Consider the following 12554-nt stretch of genomic DNA (forward strand, 5'->3'; position numbering starts at 1 on the left):
TGGGCACAGGAGAGCAATAAGAGGAATTTATAACATTGGAACATGGAATTTAGAGCAGGATGTCAGACAGGCTTTGCCTACTTCGAATATTGCATTGTTATCCTGCTCTTTCCAACTGTCCTCAGCCCTGCCTCCCCATTTGTTCTGGGGAGAACAGGGTGAAAGGGCGACGAAGGTAGCAAGATAGCTCCCTTAATCCTGATTAATTCATCTGTGGCAAAGAGGACAGACTCATATGGCTTAATTTAGGGTAAAGATTAGTAAAACTTTTTTTTTTTTTTTTTTTTTGCCTCTCCCGTTGCGGAGCACAGGCTCCGGATGCGCAGGCTCAGCGGCCATGGCTCACGGGCCCAGCCGCTCCGCGGCATCTGGGATCTTCCCAGACCGGGGCATGAACCCGTGTCCCCTGCATCGGCAGACGGACTCTCAACTACTGCGCCACCAGGGAAGCCCCAAGATTAGTAAAACTTTGAGTGGAAACCTAGAACCCAGAAAAACAGGGTCTTCACCAAACATTTGTATGTTCTGAATATTCTTACCTCTCCAGCTTCACAGTCTGTTTCTTTACAGTGCAGGCACTGATGAATTTTGAAGACAAGTAAAGCTGACAGCGGATGGCTTCGCTATCTTTGGCAAAAATTAATGAAGGGAAGTGTTGGAAATGGAGAATTCAAAGTATAAATGTCTAATAAATCCTGCTGATAATTGTACAGTGGTCTGTCTCTGAGACATAGGGGATACTGAAAGATATAAGATCAGGTGAAAGTTCAGATGCCAGTGAGGCCCATGGTCCTTGGCTTTCTACCCTTTCCACAGCTCCTGAATGTCACTCTTTCTTTGGCTTTGTCACTATAGCCCCCACCTTTTCTATAGCATCTACTTCCTGCTAGAGTCCTAATTCCACCTTCTCCCTCACTGGTGGGTACAGGACCCTGGGGGTTGGGGGTAAGGAGATCCCAGGAGCTGTGAGTGTAACTAATTGAGAACTGTTGTTTCCCTTGCTACTCTAAGAACATTGCTTCTCCTGGGCACCATTAACTTCAATCAAACATCATTTTCACCTGTTTCTGTGCCGAAAGAGCGTCCCTTTATTCCATTTCCTTGCCTTTTCTGAGGGCATTGATTCTGTTGTGTAGGGGGCGGGGCAAATCAGTATGTCCCACAGATTTTTTAGAGTCAGTCTATCTCCTGTCAGAGTAGGAACACCTTTTATATAGAACATCACTGAAAGGGGATTATCCAATGTTTTAATGTTTCTAGTAACTGGTGACTTATTATCTAGAGGGCATCATGTTCCATTGTTGGATGACTCAAGTCTTTAGACGTTTATTGTTAAAAATTCTATCACTTACTGAGTGCTTAACATATATGAACATACACATGTATGAAGAATACATGAAACACTGAATGGTGTTCTTTAAAATGGTAAATTTTATGTGAATTAGATCTCAATTTTTAAAATAAAGTAAGAAAAGATTATTTGAAACCAATAACCAACATTATGTTTCAAGGAAAAGCATTTTAGTCATTCCCCATAAAATGTGGGACAAAACAAAAATATTTTTAAAATAAATGTCAATATATAATATTGTATTAAAATCTTATAATAAGAAATAAATACTTGGAAAGAAGAACTACAAATACTATTTTTAGACAAAATTGTATACCTAGAAACCCCAGAGGAATCAAATAGAATTAGAGCTAACAAAGAATTTCCATTAAGTACAAATAGAAGAATTGAGGACTGGAGAGAGAAACCTGGGAAGCAGGAACACTTAAGGGATAGGAGGAGGAGGAGCCAGAAAAAAGCCTGAGAGGGAAGAACTGAAGAGACAGGAGGATAATCATTCTAGAGTAATGTCCCTAGAATTTCAAGAAAGGAATGGTCCAGTAAGATCTGGATTGGAGCATCCGTTGAACCCAGCAATCAGAATACAATAAATATAATAAAACAATAAGGAAGTATTTAATAAATCTTACATGTGCTATCCACAAAGTACATGCTCATCGAGCAATATCATTGAGTGACTTTGCTCAGTGTGGTCTGAGGACCAGCAGAATTGGCTTCACCTGACTTGTTAGAAGTGCAGAATCTCAGGTCCCATCCTCAGGGCCTGTTGAATCAGGTGTTACATATGCACATTAAAGTTTCAAAAAGCACTGCTTTGGGCTTCCCTGGTGGCGCAGTGGTTGCGAGTCCACCTGCCAATGCAGGGAACACGGGTTCGTGCCCCGGTCCGGGAAGATCCCGTGTGCCGCGGAGCGGCTGGGCCCGTGAGCCATGGCCGCTGAGCCTGCGCGTCCGGAGCCTGTGCTCCGCAACGGGAGGGGCCACAACAGTGAGAGGCCCGCGTACCGCAAAAAAAAAAAAAAAAAGCACTGCTTTATAGCTATGTGATGACTGATCCCTTTCTGCTTTCTATAGTTAACCTTCTCAAATGAATGGCCCGTGCATGCTGCCTCATTCTTTAACTCCTTCCTTAACGAAAATGATCTGGTTTCAATTCTATTGGAATGGAATTTATTTAACAAATTTGAAGTTTTCCTATGTTCCTATGTTCCAGACACTGTTATAGGTGTTTGGATATGTCAGTGAATGAACAAGACAGAGATCCCTGCCAGTCCTAACTAGCTCCCCATAAGATCCCCAAGTAATAAATAACTTCCATGAAGACAGTGATTTTACCTCCCTCTGTTTTTTTCCCCAAATTATCTTTCCAGCAGCCCAGAGCTGTGTGATAACATCTGCTCAAAAACAAAACCAAACTTTTTTCTGACTAAATAAAAACATTTTAAGGTCTGAGGATCAAGCCCCACTGGCAATGAATCCATTACTCCTCCAGCTTCCTTTTTCATCCTTGCCCTAACCTAATAACCCTGCTATAACTTTTACCAGTATTCTCAAGTCAAGGAAGAGATTTAGGCTCTATGCCAGGTAAGTATGAAGGTTCCTCAGGAGCATTTTGGAAGTGAAGTTAGGATTTAGATATTGTGATACAATTGAATTTTTTCACATATGGTTTGTATTAAGCTTTTATTTTGGAACATGGTTTCCCCCTTTGATCTTCAATTATCACTCACACTGTCAAATATCAATGGATGGATACATAACTTTTTTTTATGTATGGTGTTTTATGTAAGGTGTTTCTGTTTAAGGACACCTTATTTAATACATATTGTTGATTCATTAGCATTGACCTCTGTCAACAACACTATAACTCATGCTTGAATAAAGTTTATCAAACACACGTTTTCTCTGTAAGGTGCATCACAGCCTTCTTGTGCTTAGGAACACTAGAAAGCACTTCAGCACTAAGCTGGGGGACCATTTTAAACAGGGAAATCACCAACAAAAAGCACTAAAATGCTAAAATTGTGGCACTAAATAGATCATGAAAAGGACAGTGATTTACAGTATGAGAAGAAGGTGGAGTATTGCCTTGTTTCCCATCCAAGTACTAACCAGGCCCGACCATGCTTAGCTTCCGAGATGAGATCGGGCACATTCAGGGTGGTACGGCTGTAGAGGAGTATTGCCTTGTTTGAACTCAGCTGGGAATGTACACATCAGGCGACTCAAATTTTTTACCACTCTGCAGATGTCTGTGAATGATTGTGGAAATGCCATAGGTATTGATTTTGGGGTCACAAATAAATTTTAGTGAGCGGAGGAATCTACAACAGAACTCAAAAATGAGAATTTACTCTAATTGCTGTGTGATAATCTGGAGCTTTAGGTTAGTTGGCCTTATGACGCTGCCATCTCAATGTGTGGTTTCTCGGTTACCTCAACAGGGAAGAGATTGCTGGAGCATCATTCACTAGCTCTTAAATTCTTTCGTCATTCACTATCCATTAGCCAGAACTAATCACCTGACCCCACCTAACTGCAAGAGATCTGGGGACTGCTTGGATCCTTAGTGAGCAATATATATCTATGTTTAAGTTACAAAAGGCAAACCAAAAAGGGAGAAAAACAATTGCACTTTACAAAGGGAGGCCTCTGTTCTAGTCAGACAGAAAGTGCCCTGTGGTTGATTTGGGAGATTGAGGATGCTTCATATTTCTCAACTCCTTTGGCTCCTTGCAAGTATCTCCATTCCAATTGCCAGATCACAGAGCATTCCAATCACCCCACCAATCTAATCCATTTCACTTTAGCAACACACATGATTAATATCGTGCTCTGGACCCCCGTAATTTCAGTTTGTTGGCTCTGGTTTTCTCTCTTTCCATTTGCTCATCTGAGGAGTGGAACTTGTCTCGCTTTTGTTGAACCTTACCATGGTATAAGCAGTAACTTGCTTGTACTGAACAAGGCTGATATCTTTGCTATAAATCCTAAGCACGTCATCCTCAGTTGGCAGATAGCCTGAATCCTTGGCAGCCACAGGATTGCTTAACCTGATTGCTCCATCATCATGTGGAGTGCCAAGAATTTCCCCTCCTGGGTTGAGGGCGTCCTCATTGTTCCCCTCTCTGCTTGACTCAGCTAGCTCCATACTTGCTCTAAAGGTCTTTCACTCAAGACACTACTTCTTGGTGACAATTTCTGTACTAATTAGGACTCTTCAGTTTCAAATAAAAGAATTCATATTGAGCTAGTCTAATAATAATAGTAGTCACATTTAGTGAATGTTTATTCTGTACCAGTGTCTGGCACATAATGGGTGCTTACTCTTTTTGAATGAATACCAGGCACTGTGCTAAATACTTTAAATGCCTTATCAAATTTAATACTCATGACAACTCTATACTAGTATTTCTCCTTTTTACAGAAAAGAACACTGTGCCACAAGTTTAGAAACTGCCCAGGACACACTGCTAGTATATGCTGGAGCCAGGACTTGAGCCCAGCCATCTCATTTTTTTGCTACCCTATTAGCAAAAAGGAGAATTTATTATAAGAGGGTTGTTATAGAATCAAGGGCGGAAATTCAAGTGGATTGCAGAATGGGCTGGAGCCAGGAGCTAGAAAGCTGTTGGGAACCCAGGCCGTATTCTTCCTCTGATTCTCCTCTCTGCTTTTCAGACTAGATGTACCTTTGATAAGCAAAGAGAAAATATTGGCAAAGTGATACAATAGATCATTTCACTGGTTCTAACTTTTTGACTCACCTTGGAAAATCCCAGCACTGCCCTCACCTCCTTTGATTGCGTGGGCCAAGGTATTCTATTTCTTTGGGCCTCCATTTCCTCATCTATAAAATGAGAAGTTTTTACAAGAGGATTCTTCAAGTCCTTTCCAGCTCTAAAATTCTATGATCGTGGGCTTCCCTGGTGGTGCAGTGGTTGAGAGTCCACCTGCCGATGCAGGGGACACGGGTTCGTGACCCGGTCCGGGAAGATCCCACGTGCCGCGGAGCGGCTGGGCCCGTGAGCCATGGCCGCTGAGCCTGCACGTCCGGAGCCTGTGCTCCAACGGAAGAGGCCACAACAGTGAGAGGCCCGCGTACCGAAAAAAAAAAAAAAAAAAAAAATTCTAGGATCGTAAATGGACCTTCCAGGACAGAGGCACATTAATAATGGATTTAAACGTATGGGTTTGGGCTTTAGAGAAGGGTTCTAAGGAAAGAAGGACAGAATATGGTTTGAGTGGAGCCTGTGGTGAATTACTGTTAAGAACTGGTGTCAGGTAAAGGCCTTGGGGGCCTTAAACGGAGGGCAGAAAAGACTTCTCACCCTGACCAGATCAGAGAGATGGATCTCTCTGATCTATGAGCAGTTTCTGTGTGTGTGTGTGTGTGTATGCCTGTGGGGAATAGCCCCCTTGCATAGTTACTTAATCTGGTTTATTTCTTTTCTCACCTCAGAATTTTCTAAGGGCTTTCTCCTGGGCCACAGGAAGAGAGCCAGAGGGCAAACCCAAACACTTGAATGGCCTGATGAGCAAGTCACTCCTCTCTGTGTCTATTTTCTTATCCACAAGATGAGAGGTTTGGTCTGTGTGATCTCTGAAATCCTGCCCAACTCTTTAACATTTTGTGGCTCTGGGTACTGAATCAAAAGCCCCTCTCTTCCTGAATGCTCCATCCTTAGACCAGACCTTTGTCTTCATTCCTCTTCTCTGTTTACATCTGCTGCCCAGATCCATGCTCCTGGCCCCCTTTCTTCTTCAATTCCCTCAAATTCTACTTGCTTTTTAGCTCCTTTGGGCCCTCTTTTGTTCTTATATTTCTATTGTTGTTTATTTAATATTATTTATATATATTTCTTATATTTCTGCAGACCCTCCCAGATTACACTCCTGATCTCCAGAACTGCTCCATCTCTATGTCTGCCTACTCCTATCTGCATCCTGGCTCCTCACTGAAGTTATATCCTTGGGTTCCTCTGAGGGCCCCCTGGGATCCCCTATCATTGGTCCCTCTGACAGGCACACCCTTCTCCAAAGCCAAAGGATCAGGTATTCAGTGGCTCAGGTGACAAACCTGCTGTCAGGTTACGGATATTGTTTCCTGAAAGACCACACTACAGTGTCAGTGGAGACTCAGGCTGCCTGCAGTGCCCTGCCCTCACCTGGCTATCCCACACAAGGTGAGAATAACCAGAACTCACCTCTAGTACCAGCGCTTACCTGGAAACATGGCTCTGAGCCTCTGGGCCCTGGTGCTGCTGCTATCCTGTGGAGGTGAGAGGAACAGTGAGCTGGGCTGGGGATGAAGGGGATGGTTGCTGGAAAGAGACTTAAGAATGCAGAGATTAACTGGTTCGAGAAAAAATAAAGGGGCAAGGAAGAGGGGCGGAGACTGGAGCTAAGGGAGAAAATGAGGGTTAAGAAATCAGGCCAAGACTTACTGTAGGTTGTTGAAAGGGACTCAGCTCACCATCTTTTTCACCTCATCTTTATATCTAGGCAGGGACTGGGCTCCAGGGCAGGGCTGAATTTGGGTTCCAGGCTTTTCCCCTTCAGTGATCTCTGGTTTCTCTTCTTACAGTGACTCTGGCCCCTACTGGGCCTCAGTCCCTGGACCCTGGTCTCTCCCTCCTGAAGTCTTTGCTCTCCGTTCTGGACCAGGCTCCACAGGGGTCCCTCAGCCGCTCACGGTTCTCTGCATTCCTGGCCAACATTTCTTCTTCCTTTGAGCCTGGGAGAATGGGGGAGGGACCGGTGGGAGAGCCCCCACCTCTCCAGCCCCCTGCCCTCCGGCTCCATGATTTCTTAGTGACGCTGAGAGGCAGCCCAGACTGGGAGCCAATGCTGGGGCTGCTGGGGGATGTGCTGGCACTGCTGGGACATGAGCAGACCCCCCGGGACTTCCTGGGGCACCAGGCAGGTGTGCTGAGTGGACTTGCAGAGGTGCTGCTGGGAGCCTTAGTTCCCGGGGGACCCCCTAGCCCTACCCGGCCCCCATGCACCCGTGATGGGCCCTCTGACTGCGTTCTGGCAGCTGACTGGTTGCCTTCTCTGCTGCTGTTGTTAGAGGGCACACGCTGGCAGGCCCTGGTGCAGGTGCAGCCCGGCGTGGACTTTGCCAATGCCACAGGCCTCGATGGGAGGGAGCCAGCCCTCCACCTTTTGCAGGGTCTGTTGGCTTTGCTCACCCCAGTGGGGGAGCTGGGCTCTGAGGAGGCTCTTTGGGGAGGTCTGCTGCGCACAGTGGGGGCCCCCCTCTATGCTACCTTCCAGGAGGGGCTGCTCCGAGTCACTGACTCCCTGCAGGATGAGGTCTTTTCCATTCTGGGGCAACCAGAGCCTGATGTCAATGGGCAGTGCCAGGGAGGTGAGTGCTGCTGGGTCTGGGGCTGGGCTGTGGCAGGGCAAGGAAGGGTGAGACTGGGGTAGTTCTCTTCCTTACTCTTTCCCTCCTAGGCAATCTTCAGCAGCTGCTCTTGTGGTAAGTAACAGGAGAGGAGTTCTGAGGGATTGGGTGTGGGACGTCATCAGCCTCCAGAGTGGAAGAGGAAACTGATGGGAGGGGTGTAGTTTACAGGTTTTTGAGTGTGACTATCGAGGTTGGTGTCCCAGCTCTACCTCTTCCTAGCCATGTGACCTTGGGCAGGTTATAGCCTCATTCTATGCCTCAGTTTCCCCACTTGGGAAATATGGATAATATTAACTACCTCAGAGTTTTTGCAAGGGATTAAATGAGTTGATACTGTATGTGTAAACCACTTAGAACTGTGCCTTGCACATGGTGCTTGATAAATGTTAACTAATAAAGATGGGGTATGGAAAGAAAGGACGGGATTGCTTCCTCCACTCCTTACTGTTTCAGTACAACAGTGCCAGAGCACAGGCGGACATATTCAGTTGCTGGGCAGATTTCCTGATCTGTGGCCAACCAAGGGTTGTGTTTAAGCTGCCTAAAAGCGTATGCAGAAAGGAGAAAGAAGGGGGCCAGGTGGACAGAAGGGACTCTAACTGCTCCTAGGTGATTTTTGTGCCTTGGCGGGACAGATCTCTCTCCCCTTTCCCCCCATTCCAACATTTAAACCAGTAACACCAGTACTCCCAGGGACCTCACTTTTGGAAAAGCCTGTGCTTGCCACCCTCCCTGCAGGGCTCTGGGCCGGGGCCAGAAGTCTCAACCTGAGGACATGTAAACTGATCAGATGCTCACCTGCTCCTCCCTCTGCATCCAGGGGCATCCGGCACAATCTCTCCTGGGATGTGCGGGCATTGGGCTTTCTGTCTGGATCGCCACCTCCACCCCCCGCGCTCCTCCAATGCCTGAGCACAGCTGTGCCTCTGCCCAGGACTTCCCAGCCCTCAGCCCACATCAGCCCTCGCCAGCGGCGGGCCATCTCTGTGGAGGCCCTCTGCGAGAACTCCGCAGGCCCAGCACCGCCCTACAGCATTTCCAACTTCACCCTCTACGTGATCTGCCAGCACATTAAGCCTGTCTCCCCGCAGCCCCCTCCCAGCACTGCTGCCATCTGTCAGACAGCTGTGTGGTATGCAGTCTCCTGGGCACCAGGTGCCCAAGGCTGGCTCCAGGCCTGCCACGACCAGTTTCCCGAAGAGTTCCTGGAGGCAATCTGTAGCGACCTCCCCTTTTCCACCCTGTCGTTTCCCAACCGCCGCTTGGTAAAGCGGCTCTGTGCGGGCTTGCTCCCACCCCCTACCAGCTGCCCTGAAGGCCTGCCCCCTGTCCCCGTCACCCCAGAGATCTTCTGGGGCTGCTTCTTGGAGAACGAGACTCTGTGGGCTGAGCGGCTGTGTAGGGAGGCGAGTCTGCAGGCTGTGCCCCCCAGCAACCAGGCTTGGGTTCAGCATGTGTGCCAGGGCCCCACCCCAGATGTCACGGCCTCCCCACCCTGCCACATTGGACCGTGTGGGGAACGCTGCCCAGATGGGGGCAGCTTCCTGATGATGGTCTGTGCCAATGACACCATGTACGAGGCCCTGGTGCCCTCCTGGCCTTGGCTAGCAGGCCAGTGCAGGATAAGTCGTGGGGGCAATGATACTTGCTTCTTGGAGGGGTTACTGGGCCCTCTTCTGCCCTCTCAGCCCCCACTGGGACCATCCCCACTTTGCCTGGCCCCAGGCCCCTTCCTGCTTGGCATGCTGTCCCAGCTGCCACGCTGTCAGTCCTCTGTGCCGGCCCCTGCGCACCCCACACGCCTACACTATCTCCTGCGCCTGCTGACCTTCCTCCTGGGTCCAGGGGCCGGAGGGAAGGAGGCCCAGGGGATGCTGGGTCAGGCCCTGATGCTCTCCAGTCTCCCAGACAACTGCTCCTTCTGGGATGCCTTCCGCCCCGAGGGCCGGCGCAGTGTGCTGCGGACAGTCGGGGAGTACCTGGAACAGGAGGAGCAGCCGACCCCCCTGGACTTTGACCCCACTGCCAGCTCCAGCTCTGGTGTAAGCAAGATGGAGCTGCTGGCCTGCTTCAGCGTGAGTGATCTGCCAAGGTGAAAGCTCCTGGAACAGAGGGAAGGGCCTCCATGGGAATTCTCTACTATATTACTGAGAGGCAGGAGTGTAGTGCAGCGGTTAAGCCCACAGCTCTGGAGTCATACAGGCTTGGGTTTACATCTTAGTTCTGTGATCAACCCTGGACAAGTTTTTAACCTCTCTGAGCAATATTTTTGTCATCTGCAAACGAATGGGGAGAATAATGGTGCCACTCTTTTTAGGGTGGCTGTAAGGATTATATCAGATAACACATGCTGTGGCCTTAGCACTAGTATATGATATAAAAACAATATATAATAAATGTTATCTCATTATTCTTCCTGACTTTTTGATTTTCCCCCTTTCTGCTCTGGAAAGGAAAGGGATCAAGTTAGAGGGCTCTAATTCTGTCCCTAGAGAGTGAGAATTGGAAACTGGCAAAATATAGGAAGATAAGGCAGAAATGAGAAAAATTCAGGGTGATTGCAAATCAGAAGAGTTGGGTTTCAGGTTCAACTATGCCACAAGTGTGGTTTTAGGTGAGTAATTTAATTTGGTTTTCCTGGGCTTCAGTTTCTTCTCTGTAGAGTGAAGGGGCTGGAATATGTGAATACCTTAGTTCATTCATTGAGTTCTGCTTACTTGTAAGGCACTTTGCTAGGTTCTGTAGGGAATATAAAGATTCCTTACTCCATGTTAGGGCCCACTTTCTCGAGTCCTGGGACCAGTGAAATGTAATAATTTGGTTCATATCTACAAGTATTTACTGAGCCAACTATGGCCCTGGCATGGGAAAGGCTATAGCAGACATGGTCCCTGACCTAAAGGAGTGTAACATCTGAGCAGACACACATACTAGCTTCGGATGAAGGACAAGCATTCTAGCAAGTGGAGTTGGAGTGCCTGGGGAAGCCGCAGGAGGGACAGAGGAGACAGCTCTCTTGGCATCTTGTCTGTCTCCCCTCCAGCCTGTGCTGTGGGATCTGCTCCAGAGGGAGAAGAGTGTTTGGGCCCTCCAGATTCTAGTGCAGGTAACAGATGCGGGGGGTGGGGGGGGCAGTATGTGGGTGGCCTGAGGTCCCTGCCCAGTGAGGCCATAACCACCATGACCTCCTACTCCCAGGCATACCTGCACATGCCGCCAGAAAATCTCCAGCAGCTGGTGCTTTCAGCGGAGAGCGAGGCTGCTCAGGGCTTCCTGACGCTCATGCACCGTTCCTGGGCCCAGATGCAGGTGGGCACGGAGGGAGAAGGGAACGAGGGTGGCGGGGGAAATCTAGGAATCAAGAGCACCTGGAACCAGGTAGGCAATGGGCTCGCTCTAGCAGAAGGAGGAACTTAGCAGGGGAGATGGCCAGAAGAGTGGGCATCCCCAGAGCCGGCATTCATTCCTGTGCCCCCACAGGTGCCACCATCTGAGGAGCAGGCCCTGGGTCGTTTGACAGCCTTGCTGCTCCAGCGGTACCCGCGCCTCACCTCCCAGCTCTTCATCGATCTCTCACCACTCATCCCCTTCTTGGCTGTCTCCGACCTGATGCGCTTCCCACCATCCCTGTTGGCCAATGACAGTGTGTAAGGACCTTGTACCACTCCTCCTGACCCTGTCAGGGTCAGGCCAATCCCCCCCACCTAGAGCAGCCCCTTCGATTAAAACTGGGGAGTCTCCTTCCTGTCCATGACAGCAGGTCTGCGCAGAGCCAGGGAACAGGGCCAAGGGCTAAGACCCATTACTCTCCCTAGCCTGGCTGCCATCCGGAATTACAGCCCTGAAATGAGGCCTGAACAGAAGGAGGCTCTGGCACGGCGACTGCTGGCCCCTGAGCTGTTTGGGGAAGTACCCGCCTGGCCCCAGGAGCTGCTATGGGCAGCGCTGCCCCTGCTCCCCCATCTGCCTCTGGAGAACTTTCTGCAACTCAGCCCTCATCAGGTATGTGGACGATCCTTTATTTGACTAGGCTGTTTTCTGATAGGTGGGATGGGAGTCAGTGGCATGTCTCCTAGTCCCACAGTGACCCCAACACAAGCTGACCTTCCCCATCTCAGATCCAGGCCCTGGAGGATATCTGGCCAGCGGCAGGTCTTGGGCCAGGACACGCCCGGCATGTGCTACGCAGCCTGGTGAACCAGAGTGTCCAGGATGGAGAGGAGCAGGTGCGCAGGTGAGTGGTTGTGGGACCGGTGATCACGGCCAGAGCTGGGGAGAGGCAGGTACAGCTGCCATGATGGGTTGGGGTCCTAGAAAGGAAGGGGCAAGAGAGTAGGCAGTGGCCCCTGGCGGTGTAGGGCTCCAGGAGAGAGGCCTGTATCTGGCATCCATATTTCCTAGTTTAGCGGTCGGAGTGCTTGCTCCATGTACCCACATGGTCCCCGCCTTAGTACCAGCCTCAGTGAAGGCCAGCTTCGTGCCCTCTTCAGGCTGGGGCCCCTCGCCTGTTTCCTGAGCCCTGAGGAGCTGCAGAGCCTGGTACCCTTGAACGATCCAATGGGGCCGGTAGAACGGGGGCTGCTGGAATGTGCGGCCAACGGGACCCTCAGCCCACAAGGACGGGTGAGCCCCTCGGCACAGGCCTACAAGACTCCAGGCTTCCCGTGGGGGGTGGTCTGTGTGGAGGATGTGCCCAGTCATCTCAACCAAGCTTGAGCACAGTTGGTGCCAGCCCTTGCCCCACCTTGGCTACCTTCATTCCTTACTTCCTTACTCCATGGCCATTCT

The 12554-nt window shown here is 49.4% G+C and overlaps 1 protein-coding gene across 13 annotated transcripts in view; it reads left to right on the top strand.

The window, feature by feature from the left end:
* Positions 1-12554, top strand: part of STRC (stereocilin) — a 37818-nt gene that overhangs the window by 14485 nt on the left and 10779 nt on the right. For 9 of the 13 annotated variants that reach the window (XM_032623799.1, XM_032623797.1, XM_032623798.1 and 6 more), the window contains 11 exons: positions 6229-6317; positions 6473-6537; positions 6939-7724; positions 7814-7838; positions 8587-9841; positions 10810-10872; positions 10965-11075; positions 11247-11413; positions 11582-11768; positions 11885-12000; positions 12257-12389. In XM_032623799.1, coding sequence (XP_032479690.1) covers positions 6229-6317; positions 6473-6537; positions 6939-7724; positions 7814-7838; positions 8587-9841; positions 10810-10872; positions 10965-11075; positions 11247-11413; positions 11582-11768; positions 11885-12000; positions 12257-12389 — 2997 coding nt within the window. Of the gene's footprint in view, positions 1-6228; positions 6318-6395; positions 6632-6938; positions 7725-7813; positions 7839-8586; positions 9842-10809; positions 10873-10964; positions 11076-11246; positions 11414-11581; positions 11769-11884; positions 12001-12256; positions 12390-12554 lie in introns of those variants that run through there. The other 4 variants (XM_032623807.1, XM_032623803.1, XM_032623802.1 and 1 more) reach the window with 4 other exon arrangements.

This window comes from Phocoena sinus, chromosome 2 (assembly GCF_008692025.1).
Source record: "Phocoena sinus isolate mPhoSin1 chromosome 2, mPhoSin1.pri, whole genome shotgun sequence".
Lineage (NCBI taxonomy): Eukaryota > Metazoa > Chordata > Mammalia > Artiodactyla > Phocoenidae > Phocoena > Phocoena sinus.